The following is a 27,508-nucleotide window of genomic DNA, read 5'->3' on the forward strand; positions in this document are numbered from 1 at the left end:
CTCTTTTGACAATCCGATATGGCCCATAGAACCTGTGAGCCAACTTATTGTTGGACCCATCCTTAAGGGTGGTGTATCTGGACTTGGGCACCTTCAACAGCACCAAATCCCCTTCTTGGAATTCAACGTCCCTTCTTTTGCCATCAGGATAAAGCTTCATTTGATCCTGAGATTTCTTCAAGTTGACTTTGCACTACTGAAGTAAGGCCTGCATTCTATCCAATTCCTCCATGCTTTGTGGTTTTATTTTATCATTGAAGATAACTGTGGGAAGGGGCACCTTATAGCCATACAATGCCTCAAAGGGTGAAACTCCAATGCTAGAGTGTGTAGAGTTATTATAGGCAAACTTAGCCAAATGCATGTTGTTTTGACCTTATTCCCTGCCCTCATGCGGATCTGGTGATAGCCTGACCTCAAATCTATCTTCATAAAGTACTTAGTCCCATTGAGTTCATCTAGCAAGTCATCTATGCGTGGAATGGGGTACCTGTTCTTCACGGTGATCTTATTAAGATCCCTGTAGTCTATGCACATCCTAAAAGATCCATCCTTCTTTTTAACCAATAACACAGGGGAAGCATATGGTGAAGAGCTAGGCTCAATGAATCCCATGTCCAGTAATTCTTTTAACTTGTTTGGCAACTTCTTCTCTTTCACACCTAGACAATTTGTAAGGTGGCTTGTTCACAGACTTTAAGTGAGGCTCCAGATCTATGGGATGATCAACCGCCCTATTAGGGGGTAGTGCTGTAGGTACTTGGAAGAGGTCCTTGTACTCTTCTAACAGAGTTCTCAATGCTGAATTCTTTACTGTTTTAGTGGATTGATTTGAATTTTCTTTATTTAACTGCAATACAAAGATTTGGGACCGTTTCTTGAACTCTTTCTTGAGTTGTTTGCTGGTAATGAGGTGAAATTCACTATTATTTTGAATTCCCTACAAGTGAATGAGTTGTCCCGCACTAAGAAACTCCATATACAGCAAGGAAAATTCCATGGTTATAGTGCCCAAAGTTTTCAGCCAATCACAACCCAAGACAACATCTATAGGCCCCATTTCCAATGCAATTAAATCCAATTGCTGTACAAATTTTTCAGCAAGCTTAATATGAACATCAGGGCATACTTGCGTGCTAATTTCTTCATCCCCATTGGCAACTTGCACCTTCAATGGCTGCTGTAAATTAGTAGGAAAAAGACTTCAACCTGTCCATGATTGCTCTGTTAATGAAACTATGAGTGCTACCACTGTCAATGAGTATAAACACATCCTTCCCATGAATTTGGCCCTTAATACGCAATATATTAGGGTTTCTGAATCCTGTCCAAGCATCCATAGATATGGTATAAGTACTGGAAGATGTATTTCAGCATGTGGTTCGATCTTTCTACCCATACCTCGTGATACATGGCCACCGGGGTCAAAAGGAAAAGAGTCAGCAAGGTCAAAGAACTCTTCTTAACCAAACTCTTTGTTAGCATCATCTGTTTCAGCAGTCATCATAAAAGCATGTGTATCCTGAGGGTCCTCCTCTGAGTCCTCAAATACCAAGATCTGTGAACTCGTGCCTTAGTATTTCTAAAAGCATATTTTGAGGCATGATCAGCTGTATACTTCTCGCCACACTTGAAACAAAGCCTTTTTTCCTTTCTTTCTTTATACAAATCCATGGGAATGGACTTTGGACTACCAAAGGCTAAAGCATTTTTATTTATGTTGTCCCCTTGCCTATTATCCATTCTTGGACTATTTGTTGTCCTTAAATTACCTTGTGGTCTTGAGGCATTAAAAGTGGGGTATGTGGGGATCTTTGGAGTGTTTGAATGGCATGTTACGACCACCATAACTTGCCCCAAATTTTCCCGGTCTTACATTACCTCTTTGCTATCCAAAATATGATTGCATAGGTCCTCTTTGCTACCCAAACACTAACTCAGATGCCTCTCTTTGTTGTCCATGTTGAAATGAAGCATCCCGACGATACTTGCGAGAGTACCTCTCAGTCAATTCAATAGCTTTGAACAAATCCAATGGATTTTGAGCTAAAACATCGGTCGAGAGTTGGGGATCCAGCCTGTACACATACTTGTGTAACTTGGCATTATCACTAATCGACTCAACATACATGGTAAGGTTGAGGAACTGATTTTTGTATTCTCTAACAGCAAGACCATGCTGTTCAAGGCCATACCATTGGCGGGAAAGCTTTTCTTTCTCCATCGGCGAGACAAATACTTGCATCATGAGTGCCTTGAACGCTTCCCACGAGTTCCCTTGTTGCTGATTTTCTCTTTTAATGTACCTCCACCATGTATGTGCAAATCCTTCCAAGTGGATTGTTGCAAAATGGATCTTTTGGTCATGACTACGGTGCAAGATGTCAAAATAATCCTCAAGCTTGGAGAGCCACTCTTCGAGTTCAGTTGGAGATGACGATTGACTGTTAAATTTGGAGAAAATAATATTGTCTCTCAGCTCTCTTTCATGATTATGTGGCTGTCCCATATGTCCACACTGAGGCTGATCCATGTGGCTGCCCAAAAATGAACAATTGTTAGAGAAATTTCTGCCAAAAGATGGTCGAAATCGCATAGATGGCATGGGCCCTTGTGATGATTGAAAATTGCCCCTCATTGCATTGTTCATGGGCTCCTCTTGTCTATGTGAAGGCTCTCCTATTCAAAAGTGTTGTTAGGGATGCCCACTCTTCCCAAAATTCCTTGGGAGTTCGTATTTGATGCATTCACTGATGGGCCAGTCACTCTTTCAGCATGCATTCCCGACCTATCCTCATGTTCCTTCCCTTTCATTTGGAAGTCCATCCATTTAGTGAGCTGGGCAACAAAGGGTCTCCATAGTAGTCTTCATTTGACGTATATCAGCATGCATTTCAGCATGGTATGTTGCATTGGCTGCAAAGCCTTCCATTAGTTCTCTATGCCTCTCAACATGCCTTGTCTCATGTGAGCTAAGGGTGTTAGTGAGCATGCTGAGGCTTCCCATGTCCTGATAGAAGTCTTCCTCTTCCCCCTCAGGGTTAGTTTTAGCCCTCAAGGCATGTGCATCCCTTATTTGTTGCTACAGATCATCATTTTCCTTAGTTTTTCCTCTATTCCCTGTCATGGCAAAGTGCAGTCTCGTTAGACCCCGTTAGACCACCTGTCACTATTTTACCCATAACTTGAGCTAGGAAGCTCTAATTGACCTACTTTTTTGTTCAAGTCAGAGCCAAGGATGCCTTTTTTGAACTGAGCATAAGCATGCGCTCCCAGATTTTATAAAAAAAATTGTAATAAGAAAAGTGCTGCTATACTGTGTAGTCTAACCTCACCTAGCATCAGGCTTTTTCCTAACCTGAAATATACATGGCAAACATTTATTAATTAAGCAATCAGCATGCTATGCATGGTGGATTGAAAGTAATTATTTTCATGAAGTGCGTGGAATTGAGTTGGGAATAAGGAGAGGGCTTACCGAGCAGTGACTCACTACTAACTCACCTCATTTACAATGGATTTTAGAGATTAATTTGTGCTCAAAAAATCATCACAAGTCAAGAGGTTAGGGTGAGGCAATCTGTAAACAATAATGAGAATTTTCAGCATATAATGGATCATTCTGAATGCAAGGAAGCCTAAGAGAGAACTGAAATTAAATTGGCAGCATGTGAGCATTGGAATCTTGAAGAAAATGCATGATTGACTACTTGAATCTCTTCCAACAATAGGCTTTTAGGCTTAGCAAGAGGATGGAATTAAAAGAGAGTTCAAGAGTCAATTACCTCTTTGATTGGTGAAGACGGGCTGAGAATCAATGGCCAATGTCCCATGATTGCTCTCTAATGCTCCCATTAGCTCCATGATGACAACTTCAACCAAGAATTGAGTCTTCAAGCTTGATTCTTCAATGGGAGAATGAAGGGTTGAACTTAGTAGTTCTCAGCATGCCTTGAAGGTCATAGAAGAAGAATGCCCCAAAATCTCACCCCATAATGCCTTCCTGTACTCCAAAGCTCTTCCAATTGGGTAGGCAAGCTCCATTGATGGCAAGGAGTCTAATCTTGAAGCCCCGGGACCCAATCTTGAAGAGAACTTGAAGAAATTGAAGGTTGTGGTCTATGGCTATGGCTGCCCCAAATGTTCAGCTTGCATTCTTGTCTCTATCTTCAAGTACAAGCTTCTTGATGCTTGCTTCTTCAAAGATTCTTGTAGACACAAGTTCTTGGCACCAAGAAAGGAAAAAACCCTCAAGAATTAGTGAGTTTTGAAGCAGAATCCATGGCTGTCCATGGCCTGCACCTGTTAGGGTTTCAGAGGTTGAAGGAAGTCCAAGAAGATGAGAAGGAGGCTTAATCCTTGTCAAGGACCCCTGCTAGAAGCTGTAAAAGCAAGCCAAGATGGAGAAGAAGCTGCAGATGACCCTAGTCTGATCAGGTTGTAGCCCCTAAATCTGCACTGAAATTTACAGGTTGCTGTCTAGGGAGAAAGGGAGGTCAAACCAGTCTCTGGACAGCTTGAAATGATGGTTAGGGTCCCTGTGAGGCTCTAGAAGAGTGGTGAAGATCACTGGGGTTGAGGTAGAGAGGATCCATGGTGTTTCTCCTCCATGGGAGCTTGGCAGGAGCTTGAGAATGAGGAGAGAGAAGACTCCATGTGAAAAGTAACCAAGATTAAACTCTTTCTAACTCCTGTGACCACTATTTTTAGAGATTTACCTTCAAATTTGGCCTAGAATGACCCATGAGCTGCCAAATCTAGTCTTCCAGCCTCCAAACTTGGTCCAAGGACTCCATTATGCTCATGACTGCTGTCCTCCTAGTCCTTGACCTCTGGCCTTTCAGTGCTCCTCCATTTTAGTGCATGTCCCTGTGTACTTAAAGCTTCTTGGATTTTTAAACTGAAAAGGATGGTAACTGAGCATGTAAGGTAACTAAATGGATCAGAACTAGAGCTCTGATACCACTTGTCATGAAGAGGACAGGAGAAAGAGAAGAAGAGGAGAGAGAGAGAGTACAGAAGAGAGAAAAATATTGCAGGAAGAGAGAGAAAGAGAGTGATGAGGAGATAGAAATATTAGAAAATGAGAGAGAAAGACAGAAAAAGAGAGAAAGAAGCCATGAGAGCTTGGAGAAGGAGATGAAGATGAAAGGAGACTTGTATTATAATCTGATGGTCAAAAATCAAGTCCCTAACACCTTATATACAAGCCAGTGTAGCTAGTATTTCCCCATTATTAAATCCCCCTCTCTTACATGAATCTTCCTCACACTCAATCAATCTAAAACAAGTGCTATGTATTAGTGTATGCAAAATAACGCTTGTATGCATAAAGTGGATGAAAGGTGCACAAGAATTATTAATATAGAAGACAATGTGAAAGTGCAAGAAACAATCTTTCCATGTTTTCCCATGAATATGCTCTAACGATATGCATTGTTGCTACACAAACTCAAGGGCACTAAAAGTATCCCAACTCATGCTACCCTCAAGTAAACAAATAACACAATAATGACCTATGTATGATATGTATCAAATTTTGATCCATTTCAACCACTTGGCACACTTAGAATACAATAGATGGTGCAAGGCCATGGTGCAAGGGTAACCATGTACTACCAAATCGCCATATTTGCTCATAAAACTCTTATTTTTTGATATTTTGATAATGAATATGGGATGGTTCTATATTTTTTGGTTTCTTAGATCATTCTTAACATACTGTCAATTATTGGTAATTTTTAACTATTTTTAAAATAATTTTTATAATTTATTTCATAATAAATGAAAAATAAAAAATATGGGATAGTTCTATATTTTTTTGATTTCTTAGATCATTCTTAGCACACTTCCAATTATTGGTTATTTTAATTTTTTTTTAATTTTGATCATTTATTCCGTAATAAATAAAAATAGTGAATTAAAAATATAAAGCGCTAAAAATTAAGTCCAAGCCTTCTTTTATCCACCACTAAAATAAATTTTGGGATTGTATTTACTATAAAAATTATAGCACTTACGCTTTATACTACTTATGCATCATAACATATATGAGGCATGCGGGTGGAATTCAAGGCCGCTAAAACTTGAGATAGCTATTAACATGCTTAGGAAGAAGAAAGGAGAGAGAAAGACTAAAAAACCAACATTCTTAATCTGTCATATTAGGCCATAAAATTTACATGAGTGCGTAGAGGATGGAGAAAAAGGCCCATTTCTCATATTTCTTGCGACAAATAGTACATAATCCGCATGCAGGAATCAAGGAAAGCATGGAATGTTGGCACTCCCCTTTTTTTTTTCTCTATTCCTCTCTCCATAATTTCTTTCCAAAAACAAATTCATAACTTAAGTACCCCTCTAGCCTTTGGTATTAAAATTGGTCCACGTCCCTTCAAATATTGGCTAATTTTGGACCTTCTTGACTACCCACTCTAAGTTCCTCCATAAATTAAGGTCTCTTAGCATGAAGTTTTGCCTCAAATGCGCGGAATTAATATCCAAATCATGGTTGGGCACCTTTTCCTTATTTATAGACTCAACTTGGCACTTCACTTTGCCTCTAGCTTGAAAATGACTTGCATTGTGCACCTCAAGTGCTTTGCACAAACGGCCACTTTGAAACTTTAAATATTCATTTTCCACTAATATTGCCCTATGGATCCACAAAAAATACTTTGAAATGCCGCAAAGTCCACCTTAGAATCCACCTTTCATCGGCAACCACGCAATAAGGTAACCTAGCTTGTTGAATCCATGAACCAAACTTGCCAACACAACAAAAAATGTGAAAGTATATTGGACAAGAAAAGAGACAACTAAAGAACTGACACAAGATAAGACATTTAGCCCCACAAACCTTGGATTTACTGGCCAAGACTACGACCAAGAAATGAGGGCCCCTCCAAGAGAATTATACTCAATAACTAACCTTGCTATCAAATACTCACAAGGTGACCCAAATGCCATCCTCTAATAACCACCTAGCTAATAAACCACCCTCACACAAGGTTGACAAGCACTAGCAAGAGACCCAAGCTAACTCCCTACCACTTAGGACTCACTAATGTTAAATAAAATAAACACTAAGCCTATTATCCCTTGAGAATTTTTTCTTTCAGTCCATCATCATAAATATTTTTCTCTTTTTCTTCCTCATTTTTTTCTCTTAGTGGGGATGGCTCGTCGGCCACTTCTTTGATTGTAGTGTCCCAAGGAGATCAAGGTATCACCTTCAGGAACCTAGTAGAACTTTACAAAGAAACACACAAATGTAATATCTCATTTTTTCTTCCTCTTTTAAATCCATGGCTAGGTCTTATCCCAAGGAGTGCAAGGCATTGTGAGCCTAACTTGAACCCAAGAACCTACCAAGCCCTAGCAAAGCGATAATCTTCGAGCACAATTTGCTTTTACTTCCTTTCGCTTCTTTATGACATGACTTGCAATAAATTTCAACCCATAAGCTATACTTGAAACGTAGCCCCTTACACCCTAGGGGACTCACGGGGGATTCACTAGTAGTAATAAGGAGACGCCACTTGCGTGCAAGAAATATATGAAAATACCCCTTATCTACCCCCTATTTATGGGACCTTACCTTATCAAATGTACCTTTCTTCCCTTAAATAACCCCCCTCCCTTACACTCACGTGGTACCATACAGTAAACCCTAGTGGACCCCCTAGGAGGGGACTTTATCATAATAAGCAAATAAATTGAATCCACTTAACTAGGTGAGCTACCTCATAGAAGAAAGGTGGCCACCTACTGACCATCAAACTGACAATGATGGCATCCAAGTTCATCCTATGAGCACCTTCGAGCAAGAAACTAGCAATCGAGGCATTCTACTCATTAAGGGCACTCAATCCCCAAGCCCAAGTCTTAGGCCTAGATCCATGGATAATGATACACAAGTGATTCCTATCCCTTTCTCTCAAGACATAAAGTTTAAACCAACAAGAGACAAGGTGATAGAGACACATGGTATTGAAAGATCCATGTTGATGCACAAAACACTGTCCTAGACTACAAATGGACTAACCTACAAAACCAAACTTAAACAACATCCCACAAGTTAAAAGCACCTACACCAAGAAAATTGGCCCTCTTGGCCTAAGGAAATATATCGAGAAAGCAACAATCTTAACAACATAATGTTGATTTAATCCCATGATCACCTCAAGATCTCTCCTAAAGCACAAAACCTAGAGTAAGGGATGGGTTGCTCAGGCTCAGCACGAGATGCATCAAGTTATTGGCCAAACCCCTTGCATAATTAGTAAGGGGTGTCTTGACGAATATGGCTTTAAATGATCTAATGCATCGATGAAAGAATCTAAAGTTGATTGATTGATATTGACTCATTATCCATAATAACCATCGATGGCCAAAGTAAGACATGTCGACAAGCAGTCCCCAAACTAGCCCTAGGCTGATAGCATCACATATTTCTAGAAGGCTCTTAGGACCATAGTTAAGAAACACATCTTCAACAAAAGCATGATTGACCAAGGAATTTGCAAAGTGATTCCATTGACAAGGAATCAGCTAACAAGTCATTGACTTAGGTCTCCAACATATCCAGGGTTGCACGATAGTACATGTGCGAAATGGGGTCCCTCACACTATAGGTCCCATTTAATTGGTTGATCACCAACTAAAAGTCCCCTTTCACCAATAAATAATGAATACCACCATGTCTAGCTAAATGTAGCCTGATTGAGTAGGGCCTTGTATTCTACCATATTATTAGTGAAAGTGGTGCCTAAATAAACTCCCATTTTCATAATCACTCTACAATGGGGGTCTTTAATGAAAACCTTGTTAAACCAAAATTTGTGCAACAAATATGCACATTTCAAGAGAAATCCAAATATTTTATATATGTAATTAATGTAATCCCTTTGAAAAATCCATTTCAAACCATTGTAAAAGGCATGGTTGAAATCTATAAAACCATGGTCTTATAAATTTGTATTCAAGGTTACTACCAAGAATCTAGGAACTTATCTTTTTTGCATACCAATAATAAATAGGAAATATTATACTAATAAAAAAGGGGGTGGTTATGGGAGTTGGTTGGGGGGAGAAGGCATGAGCAATTTAGGTGCCTCTTCTCCTTTCTTTCTTTCTCTCTCAACCTCACGCCTTCTTTCATCTTTTCTTTCTTTTCTTGGAGTTTTTGTGCTTGTTCTTGCCTATGGAGAGTAAAGCTTGTGAAGAAAAGGGTGATAATGACGGTGATTCTTATTGTGATCACATGTAAGTTTTCATGGCAAGAGGGCATACTTTGCAAATTTCTTGGTTAGAGGCCAAGCCTCTGCCATATATTTTGGCACCTTACAACCTCGGTTTTGTGCTGTGTTTGGTGTGGTTGTTGTGGGAGGGTTACCAAACCCCTACACTTGTATCCTTGGAGGGCCCCTCAGGAATCTCCATCAAAATGCAATGTACAAACCAAGGCTTCATTGATGTGCCACACCATACTAATCAATGCACTCATACTTATTATGATAATCAAAGTTTGGCTGAGAGAGGATATGTGTGATAGGTAAAATCCCATTGCTGGAGAGAAAGGCTAACAATGGAGTCTACAATAGAGAAAGAAATCCCATGAGGGGACTGATCTACATAGCAAGGAGATGAGCGATATCAAAATGCAAAAGGATTTCTTGCATCGATGTAATCCACATGGAATTCATGGCCATCGTTAGAATACATGGCTATACGATGGCCCTGCTATAGACCTTTCAGCTTGCTACATCATTAAACTATGTAGAAGAAGAAGGAGAAGAAGAACAAGAAAGAACAAGATGATGATGGTATCCTAGTGGGACCTGGGTAAGGCAAGACAGGTAGGAAACATGACGAAGAAGAAGAAGAAGAAGAAGAAGAAGAAGAAGAAGAAGAAGAAGAAGAAGAAGAAGAAGAAGAAGAAGAAGAAGAAGAAGAAGAAGAAGAAGATGATGATGATGATGATGATGATGATGATGATGATGATGATGAGCATCATGTCTACTTCCTCACTCTTCTATGGCAACACTTGCAATCTAGTAAGGTAGCCATAGCCTAGAAATGATAGCGCTTTCTTTCCCTTTTTCCTTCAAGTAATAGCGTGATCAAAATTGTAGACAATGAAAAAAAAAAGACAAGAATATGAAGCCCTATTTCCTTTTTAACAAAAAGATTCCTTCATATTCCTCAAGCCCTTGTTCACACATAGTCCATCTCTCCATATGCTCCCTTGCTACGATGATTGAAACTTGATTAGACATAGAAGTCATCGTCATCATGTGGTTTTTTAGATTAGGTTTCTTTTCCCTTAAATAAAACAATCCTACTTCTTGGAAAATATGCAACTGGGTGGAGGTCTTCATCGACATATTTATAGAGAGGGTGCACTTCAAAGCTTGATCTTTGTAGGGGACTTATCCATGGTTGCTTCCATGGATATTATTTTGGTACTTCAAGGGTGGTGTTGGCAATTCTTTTTTCCAAAGCTTGTTGGTGATCTTCAACGGTATTTTTGGATTTTACTTTCATCTAATATTTTTTTATAGGTGTTTGATGGAAGAATAAAGACAAGAAAGAAAGAAAGAAAGAAAGAAAGTATTGGAGTAGTCCAAATGAGGCAAGAGTATGTGCAGTTAAGTGTGATTGCAGTAGAGTTCTTCATTGACATCATGTGGTTAAAGGCAAAGCTTTGTTTAAAGTGCTCATAGGAGCTCACAATATTGGAAGAGGAGGAATGTTAATCCACAATTTGTACAAAAAATAGAACATTTCAAGAGTTTCATTGGCAAAATCCAAATATTTTATGTATGTAACTAATGTAATTCCTTTGAAACATCCATTTCAAACCATTGTAAAAGGCATGGCTAAAATCTATAAAGCCATGTTCTTATGAATTTGTATTCAAGGTTACTACCAAGAAGCTAGGAGCTTGTATTTTTTTATACCAATAATAAGATCTTTTAGACATTAGTCCATAATTGTAATTGGAAATATTATACTAATAAAAAAGGGGGTGGCTATGGGAGTTGGTTGGAGGAAAAAGGCATGGGCAATTTAGGTGCCTCTTCTTCTCTCTTTTTCTCTCTCTCAACCTCACGCCTTCTTTCATCTTGTCTTTCTCTTCTAGGATTTTTCATACTAGTTCTTGCCTATGGAGAGTGAAGCTTGTGAAGAAGAGGGTGAGGATGATGGTGATTCTTATTGTGGTTAGGTGAAAGTTTTCATGGTGGCAAGAGGGCATGCTTTGCAAATTTCTTGGTTAAAGGCCAAGCCTCAACCATATATTTTGGTGCCTTACAACCTCGGTTTTGTGTCTATTATGGTTACCATGGGAGGGTCACCAAACCCCTACACTTGCATGCTTGGAGGGCCCCTCAGGAATCTCCATCAAAATGCAATGTATAGACCAAGGCTTCATTAATGTGCCACACCATACCAATCAATGTACTCATACTTATTATGATAATCAAAGTTTGGCTGAGAGAGGACATGTGTGATAGGTACAATCCCTCCTTCCTCACTAAACTCAATAAGGATACTAGAAAAAACCCTACAACAATGGTGGCAATAGACTTAATGTCCCATTTAGAAGATCCGTCCAGCCACTCAACAATGTGATAACCCTTACTCCACCAAATGACTCTACCTTGGTGGTAGCAATGCTCTAAGTATGGAAGCTCAAGATAAGGAAAGACTCTTCCCATCCAATAGCCTTGGTACATTTTGCAAGTTTAAGTTGGATCATGGAAGACTTGCAAAGGTGCCAAGTCCTATGTTAACTCCTACGTATTATAGGGTTTCTGTTTATTGAAGTTCACTTTAGTCTTAAACTCTACTCCCCTTGCAAGTTTGCCAAAAGGGTTGTAGAGCCATTCTTCCCTATACAAAAAAATTTTATAAGTGCCATCCTGCTTGGGTTCTAACTTTTTTGGGAATAGCTCATGATCTCCATCATAGTACAGTACAAATTGACCCTTAATAAATTTCTATTTCGTAATGTGTAGATCATGTAGTGCTTTCATCCTCTTATTTCCTACCTCTTGATGCAACAAAGTCTACAATCTAATTTTACCAAGATGTGCTAAAGAAGTAAACCACTCTTGCAATGCTTCTACCTCACCTAAAGAATGATTAAACAGAATCCCATGGTAGGTAGCCCAATCTCCAAGTGCAAGACACAAAGCACCCATTGTTTCCTATCTTCCCAATGCTTAGAAGTTGGACGAGACTAATTATTCCCTTTGGAGCTGCAAAGTTGAGGCTATACTCAACATGCTTGACCTTTGGAATTTTGTTACTATCCATTCCATGGTCCATCGTGGATTCCCAATCAAGTACTTCCATAGATCAAGCATCTCTATGGGATCTTCTTGGTCCTTGTGCCCATTCATTCTTCTGCTTGAATCGTATTGATGTAGTCCTAGTGCATATACAATGTATCCATATAGGCTCTAAGATTTAGATTTGGTTGTCAAAGATTTACCAAGCCAAAACCTTTGAACATTGGATCATTGTGGAGCTAAAGTTGAGACAATTTTTTATCTCCTATTCCCCCACCATGTAGAATCACGTCAACAAGATAGAGTATATTTTGATTGAATTGGCATCCCCTACGACGATCATTCAATCTCAAGATATGGTTGTGCCCATTTTGATGACTTTTATACCATTCTTCTTACCTTGCATGTGTAGGACACCATGCATTGGGAGGAATCAGCTTTGCTTTTGTGACTAGTTATCTAGAAGGAAAAAAGAAGAAAGGGGACAAAGTCAACAAAGAGGCATCGTTGGACTTGGTTTTAGACATAGAGGCTAATCACAAGGGGCTTTCCCAAGTGTCCTCATCATATGACTATCTATCCCAAGGAGAAGTGTTGGAAGAAGGCCTCACATTCGCCTATGTGTGAAAGATGGAGCAAAAGGATTCTACATCTATCACAACCTAGTACACAAAAGTTTGTCTATATTCACATTCATTAAGAAAATGATTCTTGTCTAGCATTCTCACTATGGGGTTGGGGGGGGATTAATGGTCACTCATAATATCACATGGATTCAAATAAGACTTTTAAAGACTTTTTTAATACAGATTTTACATACATAACCATATTAATGGGGATATTCACATGTTGCATAAGAAAAGGCTATGGTTTATTCCTGATAAATTTACATATAATGGGTTTTCAATTTTGTCATGTTGGCTTTGAGATCTCCATCATTAGGAAGAAGTTTGTCACCTTAGATGACATCTCATCCACACATCTGTGTTACATGCACACGTCCTCCTTCATGACCACCCACCTTCATGCTTTGAAGTGGAAGCCCTTTATGTTCTAAATTTGAGCTTCCAACTCTTCTCTGTTCATGGTTCTACCCATCTCACAACCCAAGTGATCTTGAATAAGAAAATGGTCATTATGGAGGATGTTAAGTCAAGAGCCATTCTCTAGACAAGTCATCAAGCACATGGGCTTTATTAGCACCATTTCCCTACTTCTAAGCAAGTTCTTCCTTGGCATTTTCTTATTGTTCCACCCATTCTCTTCAAGCTCCCTTCCATGACACAAGCCCCATAGGATTCCCCACCATCTCCTATGGTGGTTCCCTCGAACCTTCTTTCCATTTCAAAGGGGGTCTTTTGACATTTAAAGGACCTCTCTTCCATTCCTTCCATCCCACCCCCACCCTCTCCTCTAGTTGTCCCTTGAAACCTTATCACTTCTAAAGAGAATTTAGATATTAATGATGCAATTCTTGCTCTTTTCTAGTTTTACATGGGGCTTTTCTGAGGATCTTTGTTAGGGTTATTCACTTTTAGAAGGCTTTCTCTTCTTGCTATAGATCATTTTCTTCTTCTTCAAGTCACCTTTTGTTGTTGCTTGCTAGCCCATCCCTTGCCCTTCCATCCATCACAAGAGGGTGTTTTAGCATTCTTAATAGCTCCTTGCTATCATCATTTGGTTGGGTCAAATGGAAGAGGGTGTTTTATCATTCTCAATAGCTCCTTACTATCATCATTTGGTTGGGTCAATGATCTATCTCATTCATTCTTAATCCGACCTTTTTCTTTTTTTGGGTGAGCTTATAAAGGCCTCTTTGTTTCCCTTGGCATCTTTAACCTACCTATTTCTTTAGGTTTCTCTTTGAGGACGGGTTACACCCATTGACTTAATTTCTTCTTTGATCGATAACATTGATATCCATTGGCCCCTCTGCTACACTCAAATGCCTTGCAAACCCTTGGTATTGGCTTCGATAGTTGTTTGCAACATTTTGTGTTTCCTCTTCTATGATGTCCTCTCCCTCGATCTTCAAACTTCTCTACTATTGTAACCTTTGGTCCCACCTAGGATCTAAGAGGGGGTGTTGAGAGTTGTCATTCCATGTCTCTCAATGTATCCATCCTTTGGTTGTAATCTAATTTTAGACAATGCCATTTGTTGGCATTGTAGCATCCATCATCTTTGTTAGTCTCATCTCATCATCCACATGTTGGATGGAGGCAACACTTTGAGCTCTTTGGTCAATCCGTTGGCCACATCCACATGTGCTTTTGCAACCCACCTTTGTCACACATCATTGGCCACCATACTTTGATCGTGATGCTTTCCACACTTGCTACATCTTGCATCTCAATCGTTTTTGCTCCTTCGCCATTTACCCAAGTTGCCAGCACAAGGTCATCTTCGTCATCATGATCCCACCATTTCCCTCTGCTATTCGCAATTTGCTACTCCCCAACTAGTGTTCTCTCTCCTTAGTGCCAAATCTTCATTCTCTTCTCTACTACTCCATGCGACAACCTCACCACCCTGCCTCATCACTCATGTATGGGCCTCAGTTCGTTTTCATCAGCTGTATGTAGTCCTATCTCATTCATCAATGCACATGTTTTGTGTCTCATTATGCTCTCTCTCTCTCTCTCTCTCTCTCTCTCTCTCTCTCTCTCTCTCTCTCTCTCTCTCTCTCTCTCTCTCTCTCTCTCTCTCTCTCTCTCTCTCTCTCTCTCTCTCTCTCTCTCTCTCTCATGCGCAGTTTTAGGGCATAGAAGTGTTCATCCATAGAGAGTACGTTATAGACGGAAACCAAAAAAATGTGCATGCTCAAACCTAAGTGTAGAGACACATAGAGTTTCGACACGCATAGCATGTGCGTGTTATAGTGTAATAAAGCAAATTTAACCTAGGCTTAGGAGCTAGACACATTAATTAGGGTTAGCTATAAATAGTGGAGCATGGCCAAATGTGGGAACCTTTTGTTCATTTTTGAAATACAACTCCTTGTGGAGCTCTTGAGGTCACATCCCCCCACAATTCATGGAGGTGCATATCCATGTCCACCCTACTTGGAGGTGAGTATCCTTGTCCACCATTGTAGAAGGTGAGTATTCTACAACAGCTTATCATCACTTGATTCTCAGCATACCATCTATTTCCCCATTTGTACATCTCATATGGAACATGGATCTTGGCTATGGCAGTAGCATTTCTTGTTATTGTTAGCATTAGATATTAGATCTTGTGTATTTTCTTGTATGAGATGTCACCTTTATTACATTGGTATCAAAGCTTTGCTTTGATCCAAGGCAGGCTTTAATTCCATCATTTTCATGATTATGATCTTGCTGGGGAGGTCATTTTCATGGAAGAACTGGTTACATTGATCTTGGTTGTTGTGTCAGTCTAACTGCAAGACGTCCACAGTTATCCATGGCTGTAGTTGAAGATATTATGGAGGTTCTTGGCAAAAGAATGGTGGTCTTCTTGCTATTTTAAACAAGTCAACATCAAATTAAAGCCATGTTTGGAGCCTTTCTTGTCAAAAGAGAAGGGGATTGGAGTTCGAGACAACGGCATTAGTTTTTTTTTTGAGACCCAGGGTCTTTCACTTTCCTTTCTCCTCATTGTTGAAGCTTCCATGGAGTTTTTCTTTGACATGATCTTCTCTTCGTGATCTAATCTCTCTCTATGACCTACAAAGCATCATTCCTTGCATCTCAACGAGCAAAGGGAGAACCATTTTGCAAGATCGCAGGTGGTAGATCCTCAACATAAGGCAGTAAAGATCAAAGCACAGATCAACGGCACAAAGGTTGGTATCCTCGAAGAGGCCAACCAGGTAGGCCTCTGAGGCCTCCTGTAGGGCCAAAACGGCAGAGCTCTGAAAGCAGAGGATAGTCTTGAAGTCCTGGGCGATCTCCCTCACAAGCCTCTGGAAGGGGAGCTTCCTGATGAGGAGCTCCGTGCTCTTCTGATACTTGCGGATATCGTGTAGGGCGACCATCCCAGGCATGAAGCGGTGGGGCTCCTTGACGCCTCCGGTGGCAGGGGCAGACTTGCGGGCAGCCTTGGTGGCCAACTACTTGCGGGGGGGGGCCTTGCCTCCCGTGGATTTGCGGACCATCAAAGCATCAAAAGAAGCCAGGGAAAGATTTGCTGGCTGCTGTTGAGAGAATCACAGCCAAGCACCAAGAATGATATCAGTGCTGCCTTTCTTAATGGTCGATGGCAGGGTGGAATACAGTCTCCACCACTGCTGCTTCTTCCTGCACTGCACTATGAAATATTTCCTCCTCCGACCAAACTTTTATAGCCAAACTGGCAGCATATGCTGCCCCCAAAGCCGTCGTCTCAATGTCTGCAGGCCTCAACACTGGTGACCCTAGCAGACTAGCCTGCAATTGCATGAGGAGGTTGTTGACCGTAGCTCCTCCATCAACCCTCAGTAGAAAATCATTAGGTTCAAAGGAATTGTTTGCATCTGAATGCATGGCTTTAAGCACCTCCTTTGCCTAAAAGCACATGCTCTCCAAGACTGCACGAACAATGTGACCCCTATTAGTAAACTGTGTAATCCCAACACAGACGCCATGAGTAGCTGCAGAGGCATGAGAGAGAGCTGCTATTGAAAGAGCTACAACATAGGCTTGCAAAAGAGAAGCAAAAGCCAGGGAAAGATCCGCACATAGAGGCTGATGAAAGAGCAGTAGAGGAAGCCAGTGCAAGTTGACAGGCAACAGCCATGTCTGCAATAAGAACAGTGACCGAATTAAGGATCTAGTCAAGAATAAGAACTGAGTGCTTAGCGAGTTGTATTTGACTCACAATTTGAAAGTATCATTTACATTGGTATCATTGTCACTATGGACAGCATGTATAACAGGGGGTACAGACATGTAAGTGTGAGACTTATGCTCAATCAAAGGCAACAACCTAATCATCAGCATTCCTATACATCAAGTGCATGAAGGGCATTGTTCTTATGATGATAGATCTCATAGGTATTCTCCTTATGGTCAGCAAGAGTATGCAGGGAATTACCATATGGGGCAGCATTCATATGATCATAATCATGGTTATTTTCATGAGACTGATGGGCAGCATCAACCTTATGCAAATGAGAAAAATATGGGAGCAAATGATGCCTATGGAATACACTATGCAGGGTACCAAGGTCAGCCAGCATACGTTATGGATAATCATTTTGAAGAAGAAGAACCCATCCATCCTTTCTCATTCAACAATGTACATGATACCTATGTGTCAAGTCACATGTTTGAGGATATCACTTCAAAAGGGTTTTGTTATAAATGCGGTGAGAAGGATATTTGTGGTCACATAAAGGTATGCAGGGCAAAGCATGTTAAAGTATCGGCTGTCCTAGAATTTCCTACTCCCTATGGCATTCAATGAAGGCTTATACCTCAGCAAGAGTTGAAGGAAATGTGTCGTCAATTCATATGCTATAAATGTAAAGAATGATGGACTCCTAGTCATGACAACTACTGCAGAAACAAACATTTTGCTACAGCCATTGTTTTGGAGGATTCAAGTGGATATGAAGAAAGGGATTACCAAGTTCAACAACAAGAGTTTTATGGAGTTGAAGTTGAAGACAAAGTTGAAAATAAAGCTGAAGATAAAGATGAAGATGAAAATGAAAATGAAGATGAAGATGAAGCTGAAGACAAAGCTGAAGATAAAGATGAAGATGAAGATGAAGATGAAGATGAAGAGCAAGAGGATACACATGACAAAGTTGATCAAGAGTACATTAGTGTACAACAAGAAGAGCAAACTCAAGGTTTACATATATTTCATGATGATGTCGAAGAGGATTATGTTGATCATATATGTCATGAAGATATTGAGGCATCACATGAAGATATTGAGGAAACACATGACGGGTTCTATCAGCCCATTGACAACTTTGGTATGCTACAGCCAATAGAAGAAGATGTTGATTGGAATGCATATGGAGATGTATATGAGAAAAATGTTTGGGATGCATATACTTTTGATGAGAGTATCAATGAAGACATGCCTTATGATGATGATGAGATATCTTTTCCCTATGATCCGGGTAGTCATGATGGAAATGATTCTCTCTTTCCTTTTGACCCAAGTGGTTTGACATTTATGGTTCATGACAATCCTACTTCTCTTGATGGTTATTATCTCGGTATTCCATATGACCCGGGTGGTCTTATACTAAGAGAAAGTCATTTGCAGCAAGGCATCCTTCATACAAAACTTAATGATACTTTGTTCTCATGGTTTCTTCATGGTTTATATGGGAGAAAGGCTGAAGAAGATGGATTTTCCTGCAGAATACAGCATGCTGTATTAAATTCCTGTCATGGAATTAAATGATTTATCTTTGTCAAAATCGTGGATTTTTGCTTGGAGAGGGTAGCCTACATCATATACTTCGATATGACATATCATTTGTCCAATTTGGATGTGTCTATCAAAAGCTATGCCTATTTTACTATGGCAGTCCGATTATGCCAGCATGCAGAAAATTCACTATAGATTTCTTGTGGAGCTTCATTGATTATGGGATCTTTTCAGCCATATATGCTTTGATCTACTATTTCATCCATTGTTTTCTTTCCCATTTTCTCAAGCTTTGAGGACAAAGCTTCTTTGGGCCAGGATGGCTTGTAATAAAGCAAATTTAACCTAGGCTTAGGAGCTAGACACATTAATTAGGGTTAGCTATAAATAGTGGAGTATGGCTAAATGTGGAAACCTTTTTATCATTTTGAAATACAACTCCTTGTGGAGCTCTTGAGGTCACATCCTCCCACCATTCATGGAGGTGCATATCCATGTCCACCCTACTTGGAGGTGAGTATCCTTGTCCACCATTGTAGAAGGTGAGTATTCTACTGCAGCTTCTTATCACTTGATTCTCAGCATACCATCTATTTTCCCATTTGTACATCTCATATGGAGCATAGATCTTGGCTATGGCGGTAGCATTTCTTGTTATTGTCAACATTAGGTGTTAGATCTTACGTATTTTCTTGTATGAGATGTCAGGTTTATTACATATAGTTAAGAGACATATGAATATTTGTAGAGGGATTATGTGCATGTAGCATGTGGCCAACTCACATGGTTAAAGTCACAACCAACGACAAACCTCATTCCTAAGGCATGATCAATGTAGTGAACGAAAATCAATCGTCAAACCCGACATACATTTACCGAAAATCATGTGCACAAGTAAGAATACCATCAACTGCCAAACCATAAAGCTAGCAAGCGAGGAAAGATGGCCCTAGAAGAGGCCTTGCCGAGCAACACATGGACTTTAAGCATAGGCCAACAAGCTTTCCCTCCAGCCCTGTTGGTTTCTACATACACAAACACAGCTTGGTGCACTTCTAGTAGGTCATCATATTACTCTTTAACCCGGCAGGCTCTTATTGATGTACATAGACAATATTGAAACAACTTGTGAGCACATCTTACTAACGTTGCAAAAGAACTTGTGATCACGTTAATACTAAACCCTAACCGAAGCAACACAAAGATTAGACTGTTTACCTTCATGTCACCATGCATTCAACCTACCAACTAGGATATGCATTGTTCGACCTACGAATCAAGAAATATTGAAATAAACAAGGGAAAGGGCCTTCAGCCGAAGAGACAGCTAGGGAACAACCCACGAAGCGCCCCCCCTTCTCTCTCTCTCTCGATGTTGCCCCCCCCCCTCAAAAGAAAAGAAGAATCAGATTTGAACGCAAAACTGTCACCTTCGACCTGACAAATCTCAAATTTATAAAGAGGCTCAGCACATGCCAAAACTTCATGCAAAAATATCCCGAGATGACCTGGGGCTTCAGCTCTCACATCCTGGCACAACATGAGCCCAGTCTGTCTAATTACAAACGAAGCAGAGTGAGTCACAGTTCTGCTGCCCCAGCTTGCATGAATCTCTCAATTGAGTGTGCCTGCAGTAAAATAAGTTCACTACAACGTATAATGAGGTATAGTACAAATGAGCATATATGCCTTTGGATGACAGGCATACCCTGCTTGGGGCTTTTTTGTGATGTTCTTGGGAGCTGCGCACCCTCCAGCACAGCATGTGTGTGAACCTTGCCAGGGGCTCGTCCTTGCCCACCGCACGTGAACTCTGAAAGTAATGCCAACTCCCCATGTACTGGATCACGTATACTCTGCTCTCGGTGGGTCGTACAGAAGAGCCCTCTTGTTCTTGCTCCCTTGCTGATTGAAAGGAATGCTTTATACCTTGATCCCTGCTGTGATTCCTCAAGTGATGTTACGTTAGCTAGGTCTCTGACAGCCCATCCCTCTTGGTTGTGTACCGTCGCTTTGATCAAACAATGGCTCCACCTTAATCCCTCTAGCCAGTGACGTTATGCTAGCCAGACCTTTCTGTTGCAAAAGTGTGTGGCTCATGTCGGCAGTGACCCCCACCATTTCACTAGGACCTCCAACACCCAAGAAATCAAGCATCGGTCTTTCCCCATCAAGCTCTCCTCTCTCAATGCCTCCCATCCCCAATGAATGCGAGACCCCAGCTTGCTGTTGCATCCCATGTATCAGATTAGGCTGCAATCTGTGTGCCTCCATGTGACGTTTAAGCAAGCTATCATGTCCCTGCACGTAGCCTCGCAAACCAAGCAAAGGTGGCAAGTCACACATGGAACTACCCATCATCCCAGCCCCAGAGAAAGAATTCATCATGTATTCCGAAAAATTTCCCTGGCCAAAGGACGACACTGCATTCTGGTCACCATTTTGGTTACCATCTATCTGTCTGCCTCTTGAATATGCGGGCAAAGAGCTGGAAAGAATGCTGCTGCTAACCCCTGACCAGGGGCCCTGTCTTGTGCACTGTGCAGCTATAGAGCTTGTTGGATTTGCTACACCATGGCCTAAATTCTGGAGCAAGTACTGGTTGCTTGAAGTTGCACCCATCTGTGCAGCCTTCTGGAGCAATGCTGTTGCAGACAAATGAGCAGTTGCTGTTTGTGGTTGATTATGTTTATAGGGGATTGATTGGGTGGGGGCATCTCCAAAGTTGTGATTAGGAGGACATTGATCAAACTGACTCATCATCCCAACTAGACTTCCTGGCCTCACCATTACATCTCTGCTACTCACAACGGATCCTTGAGATCCTGAATAACCTGTTCCTGATGACATCAAACTTGCAAATGTACTGCCAGCACCAGGGAGATTCATAGTCTCATTTGCACCTGATCCCACTAATCCTACAGCTCCAGCCTTATGAGGACCTGGGATATCATATGGCATCCCAGAATAAGGTAGCGCTTGACCTCCAAGCATTTGCAGAGCACCCGGGGGAACAGGCTCTGGCCCTGTTCCTAAACACAAAGATAAGCCTGGACCTTTATTTGATGTGGAGGACTTCATTCCCATACCAGCTTGGACCACCCACTTTGAGGAAGTTGAAGGTCCACCCTGCAGCATTGCAAAATCGGTCAAACTGTCAATCATCACAGGCTTTGAAACCTCTGCCATGGTGAGTGTGTCCACTGGTGCACCCCCAGTAAGCTGTGACACAGCCGGGGGAGATGGGGCTTCTGTGGAAGTAGCAATTAAAGCCCCAGATGGACCATCAGGAGCAGTACCAGAATCTGGGTTACCAGAATGCTGGCTCTCATTTGGTCTCCTGTTTGCTGTTGCTCGCGCACTTTCTTCTGCCAAAGCATCACAAAAGGCTCTGTGCGTAATAAAGCTGTCCCTCCTGCTTAAAGAACAAACACTCGTTAAACCTCCTGCTTCGTAACAAAGCAGGCGAACAAGAAATTCATCTTTATACATATCCTTTATTTTATCCGTGGTTTAGGCCATTTATAGCAACAGACAATCACTTGAAGAAGACTTGTCAATTCACATTATAGCAAACAGTCTTGGGCTTCAACTGCTGTTATATCCTACAGCCTATGGTTAGGGTAGCTTGATCCAAGTCAGCCATCTACCTGAGGTTAGCAGTAGCTTTCTTAATCTCCTTCATCTTTGAGCACTGTACACCCACTGCTAACCACCATCATAGGCCTGCTATACTAGTCCTAGAGCGTGGGGCACTACAACCTGCTCAGACCAGAAAGTTAGAGCACTTTTCTGCCTGCTGAGGCTTAGGAGTATTTCACCTGGCATACACAACCTTTGCCCAGTACTCAAGAAATCACTTAAAGGTTTCTACTTGCACACCTTTTGCTCAAAGCTACTTGAGAAGCTGCATATCACCATAAGCAATTAGCAATCCAATTCTGTCTACAAATTCAACTATCTCCCATAGTTGAGTCCATCAGAATGTACAATTTACTGCCCTGAGTACCCAACTACCCAAACAGGATTGCAAATATGATGTGGTGAACCAACTCTTATCTGCTTGTAAAATCACACCAAATGTGGCATTTGGTCCAAAAAAGCAAAAGATCAAGACAAATCATATTAAAGAAGGGAAAGAGCTCGCACTGTTGTTTCCTGATACCTTAGGGTGAGTGTGCCAGTGCTCAGCAACAGATGCAGACATGAAGAGACAAAACACTCATTGTATTTGGCATTTGTGTGTAGAACAGGAAAGTTCTTGCTTCAAATGATTGTTGTTCATGGTTCACGTGTATTCTGTTTAAATTTTCACTTAACAGGGCTAATAGAACATGTTAGAGTGTATTATACCTGGAGAAGAGGGTACCACAATCACACCGGTATTCACGAGTGCCACAAGTCTTCTGGTGAGCTTTCCAGTCCGAGTGGACAGCATAACGCTTTGTGCAACGATCACACTTCCATTTTTTCTCACCATGCTTTCGTGAGAAATGCTTCTTGATGCCTGTGAGGTCTCCAAGGGCTCTAGATGGATCATGGTGGACACAGCTGGGCTCTGGGCACACATAGACCCTCTTCTTCACTGTGTTCTCTTGGCTGCTATTACGCTGACGTAGCCTCCATGGCAGATTATGGCCCCTCCTATGAAGTTGCAGGTTTTGATCTCTTTGAAAACCCTTGTTGCAAACTTCACACACAAACCTGTTTGTTGCCATCAAGGTTGTTGGGGATAATGCGATAACCTCAGCATCTGGGTCTGCAACCAAAATGCCAGGGTTTCATTTTACCTTCCACAAATTAATAAGAAATTACCCACTCACTACAACACACATTACAAACAATCAGCTTTGTCACTTGCTCCAGCTGCCAGCAAAGGACACAAGCAACCATTCGCCTAAATTCAATTTGATAAAAACTTGAACCCATTTATAAATGCTCATCCACTCGTGGGACTATAGTACTGATATTGAGATTAAAACAACCCTCCTGTCGTGCAAAGCTCATATGTGTGCTTCTTGAAATTCCTTCAAGGATAAAGCTTATTGCTAATATTTACAGCAGTGCCATTACAGCATGTGTTCTTTGTATTTCCGCCTTCCATCAGAAGAAGTTTTTGAAATGTTCCCATACGGGAAAAGGAGCTCTTTTCCCTTGTTTTCCCCTTTGGTGTTCAATATCGTGAGCTTCTGCAAGGGAAGCACCGCATATGCAGTCCCGCCCTCCCTCGGAGAAGCTCACAATCTTGTCATAATTCACAAAGTAGGAACTATAGTGGGAATTTGTCGAAAACTTCTCTCAGCCAAACTAATGTTGATCACCATATTCTCCTCTTGATCCTCCTTAAATCTTGGCCTTGGACCCTAACAAAATAATAGATAATAAAAACTACACTACGCTAGTTAAATCACCCACATTTTGCCTATACCATTGGTCACCGTCTTGTGCTTTCACACCTCCATTAGTTCAGTTATCTTTTGACGCTTATACAATGTAGGCCTATCAAGTAATCCTCAGGAACATGGAACTCACCATTCCTGCCTCTAGCCAGGCGCTTGTCTCTAGTATTAACTGCATACTTCGTCCCGGAAAGCCTTAGAAGTGAGAAGGCTGAGATCAGTCACACAACTCTCAACAAAAGAAGACTGGAACCTTAAAGGCATCCCTTGAACAGCTGCCCCAGATACAACACGAGAGTATGCCAGATAAGTGAATACTTCAATCTTGCCACCCCAGCTCTAATGGATTATGCCCTCAATGTGCCAGGCAGGCAAGCTGGGTGCAACGGGCTTAGCCATGGAGCCAAAGGCTTGCTCGACGAGAACGCACTAGATGACGCCACTATATAAGGCCAAAGAAAGAGATAGTAAGGACTCATTTGATATAATGAAGAATAAAATGGCTACGCTTATGATCATGATCCACCTCTTCTTCATCTAAACAAATGCACCAGGAGGGTTTGGCACAAATGGGGGGGGCCGTCACAGACTCTCAGTCAGAACAGACTGCAGGCAGCAGCCATAGCCCAAGCAAAAGATAGTAGAGGCTGCTGCGATCATCGTGCATCATCATCTTTACCCACTAACGCTATGAGAAATAGGGGAATGTTGGTATTAATCATCTGATTCCTCTTCTCAGAATTCCTTCATCTGCTGCTGTAATCAGCACTACACTTCGAAAAATAAGAAAAGATGGATAATATCATCTTTCTCTCCAGAATCTCTGCATGATCTGCTGATGCTACAAATAACGGTCTTATTGTTAACCTCGAAGGCTTCTTTCTTCGCGATCTCCAACTGTTTTTACTAACGCAATGATATTGTTTGATATGATCCTCATCATCTTCATCGTCCTCCTCCTCCCCTTCAAAATCTGCTTCATTAGCTGCTGCTGCTACAATGACGGCGTTAATGGTGTGATCATCAGATTCATCAGCAACCATCCTCCTCCTCGTCTTCTTCTGCTTCTTCCGGATCCCTCTTCTAAGAATGCTACTGCAGCTACAATAAAAGTGGCCGGCGGATATTTCGGAGGGATGGTAAGGTTCTTCAACTATCACAAGTGCACCGTGCCGGTTTCGAAGTGTCCCATCCCTTGCTAATCGTGTCCAAAACGTCCATAGATGGCAAGCTCAGGCCAAAACCGAGCGACCACAATACGACGGATAGAGCAAACCACCATTTACCGAATCCAATCAAGAACTGCTACGTGTGCAGTAATCCAAGCGAAGAAAGAAAAAACCCTTCTTGTATTCCCGAATCCTAATAACCTAGACATCGCAAGAAGTGTGATTGAGCGCCCTCTCTCTTTCCTGTAGTGCCTGATCGTCTTAAGTAAACAAGAGGAATGCCTAACAAGCTAATAATAAACCCAAGCAGTAATTTTCAACCTCATAATGAGGAGGATAATCTTACAGGATCCCATCCCATCAATCCTGTGATCTCATGCTGGTCGACGATGGTAAACCTTGGAGTATTTCTCAGTTGGGTACTACTGGACTATGCAGAATTCAGGAAGAGCTAATTGGTAAGCTCAAAAGGAAAACATAGAGCAGGACGATATAAAGCAAAAAACGAACCCATGGAAGGCGGAGTTGATAAAGCTACAGACGCACAGAGAGAGAGAGAGAGAGAGAGAGAGAGAGAGAGAGAGAGAGTGGGTGTGTGTGTGTGTGTGGGGGGGGGGGGGGGGGGAGAGTGTGTGTGTGTATGTGTTTGTGTGTGGGCGGGGGGGGGGGGGGGGGGGGGGGGCGGGTGTGGTGTATCATGTGTGAGCAGTCCCTTTCCCCTTCCATCTGTCTATACCTGGATTGCCTGGAAGGTTTCTTCTCTTCTTCACATGGGTAGCTGCTTGTTGTGGTAATGGTGGCGGCGACTGCTGCTGCTGCTGTTGATCCTGCTGCTGCCCAGGGCCATTAATGCTTATGTTGATATTGGATGGTGCAGACCCACCAGACAAGGATGAAAGATTGGACATACCTCTGAGAGAGCAGGAGGAAAAGGAAAAGAAAGGACCGCTAGTACGCTGCGTGCTTGTATACGAGCAACATGGGCCTCTCCTTCCCGCTCATTATATAGCACCAATGTGCACAGAGAGAGAGACAGAGAGAGGCAGAGAGACAGGCAGACATACAGACAGAGAGGAAAACACACCAGAAGACTGAAAATAGAGGAGAGAAGAAGCGCAGCAAAGCCTAAGAGCTCTACTGTCCCAAACCTATTTCTACTCTCACTTCAATAGTGGGGATCTTCCTCTGATGCTTCTTGCTGTACTGGGGGATAGAAGAAGAAGAAGAATAAGGGTTGGCCAAAACTGATAAAATGCGCTCTTTGACTGAAAATGGCTATGGAGGAGGAGGAGGACGGGGGGTGTAAATGCCACTGCAAGTGTGGTTGGCTTATTCTGTCTGCTGACGACGATGATGATATGCGTAGAAGGAGTGGGACGTTGGAGGAGCCCGAAGGTAGATGGAGCCGCCATGGTTGTGTGGCTTACAAACACCAAAGAGAGAGAGAGAGAGAGAGAGAGATCTTACCTTTTTAGCCATAGGTAGAAAGAGTGGTGGTGAAAGTAAAGTTTTGAAGGAGAAATCCGCATAATTGGCTCCTCCCCCTCCTCCTTCTAGGTTCTTTTCTTACTCTTGTTCTTGTAAAATTCTTGCTTCTTCCTTTCTTCATGCTTCCCAAGAGAATCCTCCTCAAAAGTAGTATCTTTCTTCAATTTTCAACACCCCTTGACAAACCCCCACAACCCATCAATCATTTTAACTAATTATAAATCAATCATAAACCTTAAGGTAACCCTCATATGTCTCATTCCTCACCCGTGCTCGTCTCACAAATCAGCCAAACCTCCCCCATCTAGGTGTGCTAAATGGAATCACACCCAATCAATTATTTACAATCATCACATGAGAAAAAAGAAACTGTGCATTTGCCAACATGTTACATTTGGTAGATGGTCAACTACCCAAGGGCTGGCGGTCATGCACTCAACCCTTCTACAATCTAGGTGTCAATCACCCTTTACCAACAAGAAGGATTTACCTTGAGTCCCCTCAAATTCAAGTTGTATGTTCCACACAATGAAATCTCCCAAGGTTGGAAATTCTGGCACTGACTCCACACTCAAGTCCATGTGCACATACATTTTCTCATTTTTGTTTTAAAGATAGAAACTAGTTTTCCTCTGGTATGTATGTGCCATGTTTTTTCTACTAGACATTGGGGCAAGATGGTTGGCCTTCCTTGTCTACTTGAACTAGCCCTTAAGCCATCCCATACTTCACACTTTTGTGTACATAGTACAATAACATATAGTAGGACACTTTGCATATGTTTTGAACAGCACTGCCCTTTGTTTTATTTCCA

General features: G+C 41.5%; 1 protein-coding gene across 2 annotated transcripts; it reads right to left on the reverse strand.

Annotated features, from left to right (window-relative positions):
* Window positions 1-20,054: 20,054 nt before the first annotated feature.
* LOC148020549 (uncharacterized) lies at window positions 20,055-26,667 on the reverse strand. Of its 2 annotated transcripts, none has more exons than XM_087698327.1 (3): window positions 25,943-26,667; window positions 22,992-23,397; window positions 20,055-22,053 (listed from the first exon to the last, which is right to left on the reverse strand). In XM_087698327.1, the coding sequence occupies exons 1-3, from the start codon at window positions 26,112-26,114 to the stop codon at window positions 20,604-20,606; spliced, it is 2,028 nt and encodes a 675-aa protein (XP_087554453.1). In that variant the 5' UTR covers window positions 26,115-26,667; the 3' UTR covers window positions 20,055-20,603. The 2 variants fall into 2 exon arrangements, with proteins under 2 accessions (XP_087554453.1, XP_087554454.1); XM_087698328.1 differs by lacking the exon at window positions 25,943-26,667 and adding an exon at window positions 24,171-25,713.
* Between the last annotated feature and the right edge of the window lie 841 nt (window positions 26,668-27,508).

Source organism: Lygodium microphyllum, chromosome 18, assembly GCF_053477565.2.
Source record: "Lygodium microphyllum isolate KBCC chromosome 18, Lygodium_microphyllum_v1.1.10, whole genome shotgun sequence".
Lineage (NCBI taxonomy): Eukaryota > Viridiplantae > Streptophyta > Polypodiopsida > Schizaeales > Lygodiaceae > Lygodium > Lygodium microphyllum.